This window comes from Cyprinodon variegatus, unplaced genomic scaffold (genome assembly GCF_000732505.1).
Source record: "Cyprinodon variegatus isolate N-32 unplaced genomic scaffold, C_variegatus-1.0 Scaffold481, whole genome shotgun sequence".
Taxonomy (NCBI): Eukaryota; Metazoa; Chordata; class Actinopteri; order Cyprinodontiformes; family Cyprinodontidae; genus Cyprinodon; species Cyprinodon variegatus.
Genome location: NW_015150934.1, coordinates 453,643 through 458,791, shown reverse-complemented (window position 1 = coordinate 458,791; position 5,149 = coordinate 453,643). Strand labels below are relative to the sequence as shown.

Sequence of the window (5,149 nt, the reverse complement as noted above, 5' to 3'; positions counted from 1 at the left end):
GACCCAGTCTCTAGCCGGGCTCTAATTCTCCTTCGTACCATAGAATTGAGAATTGGCGCAGGTGTTTTAATCAGAGCAGAGTAGCCCCTCCCCCGCCGCTGTGTTTTTTGGCTCCTCGGTGTTTCCGTACTCGCACCGGGAGGGCAGAGTGAGCTTCCTCCCCCTCCCTGGCTGAGTGTGGGCGGTGTGGGAGTCTCTGAAGGGGAGGGGAGCCTCCGTGAGCCTCAGACCGCTGCTGGAAACACCGAGAGCCTCCCGCTCCTCCAGCCCGGAGCTCCGCGCGCTCTGACGGTAATGATTGTTTTTCAACATGGAGGAAATAAAGTGTTTTTTCTGAGGTTAGCTGCTCCAGCTAGCAGGCTAAGGAGCTAACTGGCTAGCGGCCGTTAGCTCCGTCCGGTTCTTCCTTCACATCTGGGAGCTTCTTTCGGTTTAAAGTTAGTTTGTTCTGCTGTGAAGCTGAAATGAGGACTTTAATGGAGTTAGCATGGCGGTGTTAGCATGGCGGAGTTAGCATGGAAGCTGTTAATGATTAAACGCTGATTTCGGACTCTGGTCCGAACTGAACCGAACCCTGATTGGCTCATTATCTGCGCTCATCTCAGACTTTGAAACTGTTTGCGTCATTTGAAGCGTTTGCGCAACATTGAAAGTTTTTTTTTTCCCAAGAAGAAGAAGAAGAACAAAGAAAAGTTTCCCTCCGGGTTCAGGCTCCACCGGAAGCTGCGTAGCAGCTGGTTCGGGTCAAACTGCTCGGATCTCTGGGAATCAGCTGGTTTCAGGCTGGTTTGGGTTTCAGTTTCCTCTTCGGAACAAAAGGCCCAGCAGGGCCTCCTCCTCCCGCTGCTCCTGCTCCTCCCGCTGCTCCTGCTCCTCCTCCTGTTCCTCCTCCTTTAGTTTCGGGGTGATCATGTCTCCTGTCAGTTGGACCAGCCTGATGCTCTCAGTGGGCAGATGTTGGCAGAACATGGATCAGAACCGTGGCTAACTGGACCCAGAGGATGAAGGATGAAGTACTTCCTCATTCCTGTCTGCATGTTTTCCCTCAGTGGGTCTGTGGATCCGGTGTCGGACCGGTTCTGTTCCCTGCTCGGTTCTGGTGGGTCGCCTCCTGATGCTGCTGTTGACCGCAGCGTTCTTCCAGGGAGGGGGGGTTCTGTCTCCCTCTGGTTCTCCTCTTTCTCCCTCAGGAGACTCCAACCCCCGGGCGGCTGATGGATGGGTGGTTTCCATGGTGAGGAGGCGGGTACCCGTCGTCGTGCCAACGGCCGCTGGCCTTCCTCCCATCCCTGATTCTAATGTTTGTTCAGCCTGTTCCTGGGAAACGTGTTGACGTAGAGCTGGCTGAGCAGAGCTCAGGCCCGGGTTCTGGTTCTGGTTCTGGTCTGACCCGGCAGCTGTTTATATCGGATCCAGCTGTGACAGAAACATCTGCCTGCTTTTAAAACCCAGTCTGGAGTTGAACTTGGAGTCCTGATTATCTCCTGAGCTGCTGTTATCATCCAGCTGAAGGCGAACAGAGAGGACCTGCTGCTGCTGGGAGGATCTACAGGTCGCCATGGAGACGATGACCCGGCCCTGCCAGCAGGAAAACAAGGAGCGGAAAGGTTTCTGCTCTGGATCAGAGCTGGGGTCAAAGGTCATACTGTTACTTTGAAAGCATCCAAGTTCAGTTTAACCTGAGATCATCTTCACTGATCCTTCATCTCCTGCTGGGTATCGATGTTCTGGTTCTGACGGACTGGGTGTGATGTTCTGGTTCCGACGGACTGGGTGTGATGTTCTGGTTCCGACGGACTGGGTGTGATGTTCTGGTTCCGACGGACTGGGTGTGATGTTCTGGTTCCGACGGACTGGGTGTGATGTTCTGGTTCCGACGGACTGGGTGTGATGTTCTGGTTCCGACGGACTGGGTGTGATGTTCTGGTTCCGACGGACTGGGTGTGATGTTCTGGTTCCGACGGACTGGGTGTGATGTTCTGGTTCCCAGTTAGGTGAACATTCCCAGGATCCATCCGGACCAGAAGGATCAGGTTCTCTCTTCTTTACGCCGTCCGCCATTTCACTGAGACAGAGATGGGAACCAGAACCGCTGCGTCTGATCTGGACCCGACCCAAAGTGCTCATAATGCATCATGTTCCTCTGAGAGCTGATTAGCCTAAGTGCTGCTGCTGATGATGATGATGATGATGATGATGATGATGATTAACGTGCGTTTCCTGTTTATCAGAATCCAGAACTTTTCTCTCCATGACTGAATCCCAGCAGCGGTTCTCCAGATTCTGACCCGATTCAGGCTCAGGCTGAGATCAGAGGTGTTGCTGTGTGCAGGTGATCCTTTGGGAGCCTTCAGTGGGATTAGGATTAGGATTAGGATTAGGATTAGGATCAGCAGGCTGCAGCTTTAACTACTGCTAATTAATTAGCTTCAGAGGTCATTGCGGCGCCGTCTTTAGGCTGAAACCGTTTCTATCCTTCATGTTTCTGTTGCTCCGGTTCTGACGGACCTCCTTCTTTCTGTCTTCCAGAACCCTGCCGGACCCCCCGCTTCCCCTCCACCCAATGGGCCTGATGTGGTAGAATAACGCCTCTTTTTCACTGAGCTGACGCCCTTCTCCACCAGACCCCCCCTGGCTGTAATCCCCCGGGCGGCGGCGGGCCTTCAGGGCGGCTGCACATGCCGCCTTTTGTCTGCGGCGCTGTTGTTGGCCTGGAGGCCATGAGGGAGAGCAGACGGCAGCATAAAGAGCTGACAGCAGGAGAATGAGCTTCCCAGGCCGGAGGATGGGGGGAGGAACCACGTGACGCCGCCATCATCACACCACCGAGACCAGAACCGGACCGCCGGTCCAACTGGGACGAGTCGCAACAGAAACTGTTTCCTGCTGCTGGTCGGACGTTTAGCAGCCGGCTGCCCAAAGTGCCTTTTTTCTGAGATTTTTTTTTTGTTTGTTTTGGAACTTATTTCTGACCCCACTGCTGTCGCCATGGTTACACTACAGTCCAAATGGCGCTTCCTGTTCATGTTCCTGGGCATCCAGCTGGTGGTCATGGCGCTGCTTTCCCGGGAGGGATACCAGAAACGGGTCAGCTACTTTATCCGGATCTTCCGTAAGGGTGACGCCACCGGACCGCCGCTTCAGAACCGCACGGGCGGCGCCTTGGGTGGCGGGGACGTCTACGCCAACCTTTCGCACCCGTCCAGAGGACATAGCCATGGAGACGAAATGCCTTACTGTCCAAAGACGTCCCCCCTGATAGGTGAGTCCCTCAGAGGAATAGACTGCGGCGCCCTCTAGCGGCCGTTACTGAAGGCGATCATTAATCTGTCGAGTAATAATTGGATAACTGTTTTCTTAAAGAAAACTTTTAACCAGATGAAACTAAAACTTTTCTACTCGAGTTCTGGATTATAGAGCAGGTTGAAAAAGGAAAAACCTTCTTTATCTTAAAGGTAAAATATATTCTTTTTGGTATATTTACCGTTTCTCTGTTAACGGGTAAAGGCCCGTTTTAGAGTCCAGTTAACGATTAATCAATTACTAAATTAGTTGACGGTTATTTTTAATAATCGATTAATCGGATTTCAGTCCTAAAAATCGGGCGCCACCTTGGACGAGCCTCATAGCGGTGTCCCTCATAGCTAGCAGGTACAAGCTATATTAGCTAACCAAAACAAAGCTTTTAAGCTATGCTAATGTAGCTAGTGCTATGTGAAATATCAGCAGTACTCCACACAGCGTTACTACTTTAATATAGATTACCATGACTGCCTTTGATGCTGAAATAAAATTGTTTTTATCATCTGTCATGTTGGTGATGCGTTAAATATCACCACAGAAGAAGAAAAGTGAACCATTGAACTCGGCCGTCTCTCTGTGTACTTGTGCAGCAGCTTCCAGGTTAGCGCTCAGAGTATTTAGTTAAAAGTTCTCTTTTCTGTTGCTGTTGTTTAATAAAAGTACGTTTTCAGATCATTGGAGGCGCGAATATTATAAGTTAAGCTTCACTATATGGAACGTTTACTGATTTAGTGCGGAATTTATAAAAAGTTCTGATGTTGAGAACCGCGGCAACCAGCGGAGCTCTGAGGCTAACGTTAGCCAGTCTGCAGCGGCCATGGCTAACGTTAGCCGGTCTGCAGCGGCCATGGCTAACGTTAGCCGGTCTGCAGCGGCCGGGGCTAACGTTAGCCGGTCTGCAGCGGCCGGGGCTAACGTTAGCCGGTCTGCAGCGGCCGGGGCTAACGTTAGCCGGTCCGCAGCGGCCATGGCTAATTTATTATAATCTAGAGACTATTAATAACAGGAGGAGTATGCAGCTCCAGACGAGCTTTGAATGTGGTGATGTCATCAGTACGCTGCTGTTCCAGTTGACCCAGATTTATTCTGCGTGTCCCGTTCTCCCAGAGTCCAGACTTTCCTGGGTTCTAGTCAGGAACAGACTTGGCGAGGAAACGAGTCCGCTCACGTTTTTGTGAATTGAGAAACGGCCCAAATATTTTATCTTTGCTAATCGTTGCCATCAGTGTAACATTAGATGATTAAAGGCGTCTGAACAGCCTTCAGGCTATTTACTGCCACCATCAGGTGAGGAGTGTAACTGCTTAGTCTTCCATACTTTTATTTTCACAGAAAAACATTTGATGTTAAACGTATTAAAGAAAGAAGCAAAACTTTGTTCCTGTTTGCAGCTTCAGGTGCCTTCAGAGGTTTTTAATCTGATCCTGCTGCTGAACCGCCATCATCTGCCTTCCTGAAGGTTTTATTTCTGTGGAAGCTGCTTCTCAGCCTGGTTCCATAATCAGCTGCCAGGCTTTCATGCTGAATGCAGATCATCTAACGCTGCCTTCAGGGATCTGCATCCTGGATTTATTCCCTCTGAGCTCATTTGCATCTTCAGCTGCTTCTCTCAGCTGTGCTGCGTGCCGCTCGCACGATCTCTGCTTCCTGACTCCTCGCCCCGACTTATGTAAGCGTTCTGGGTCTGCAGTGGACGCCTTGCCCCAGCGCTGAACGCCTTAAAGTCACAGAGACGCTAATGTGGTCCGACCGGTGGGCCGGCTTAATGAGAGGCTCTGCAGCACCGTTCTGTTTGGGGATTAATTATCTGAGCAAACCTTAATGAACCGGCTGCTGGTTCTGTTTA

At 51.0% G+C, this 5,149-nt stretch overlaps 1 protein-coding gene across 3 annotated transcripts in view; it reads left to right on the top strand.

Moving 5' to 3' along the window:
- Positions 1 to 153: 153 nt before the first annotated feature.
- LOC107094412 (beta-1,4-galactosyltransferase 3-like) overlaps positions 154 to 5,149 on the top strand; it is a 12,909-nt gene continuing 7,913 nt past the window's right edge. For 2 of the 3 annotated variants that reach the window (XM_015389988.1, XM_015389986.1), the window contains exons 1-2: positions 154 to 291; positions 2,530 to 3,262. In XM_015389988.1, the coding sequence (XP_015245474.1) occupies positions 2,989 to 3,262 (274 nt within the window). In that variant the 5' untranslated portion in view covers positions 154 to 291; positions 2,530 to 2,988. Of the gene's footprint in view, positions 292 to 2,220; positions 2,333 to 2,529; positions 3,263 to 5,149 lie in introns of those variants that run through there. The other variant, XM_015389987.1, reaches the window with a different exon arrangement.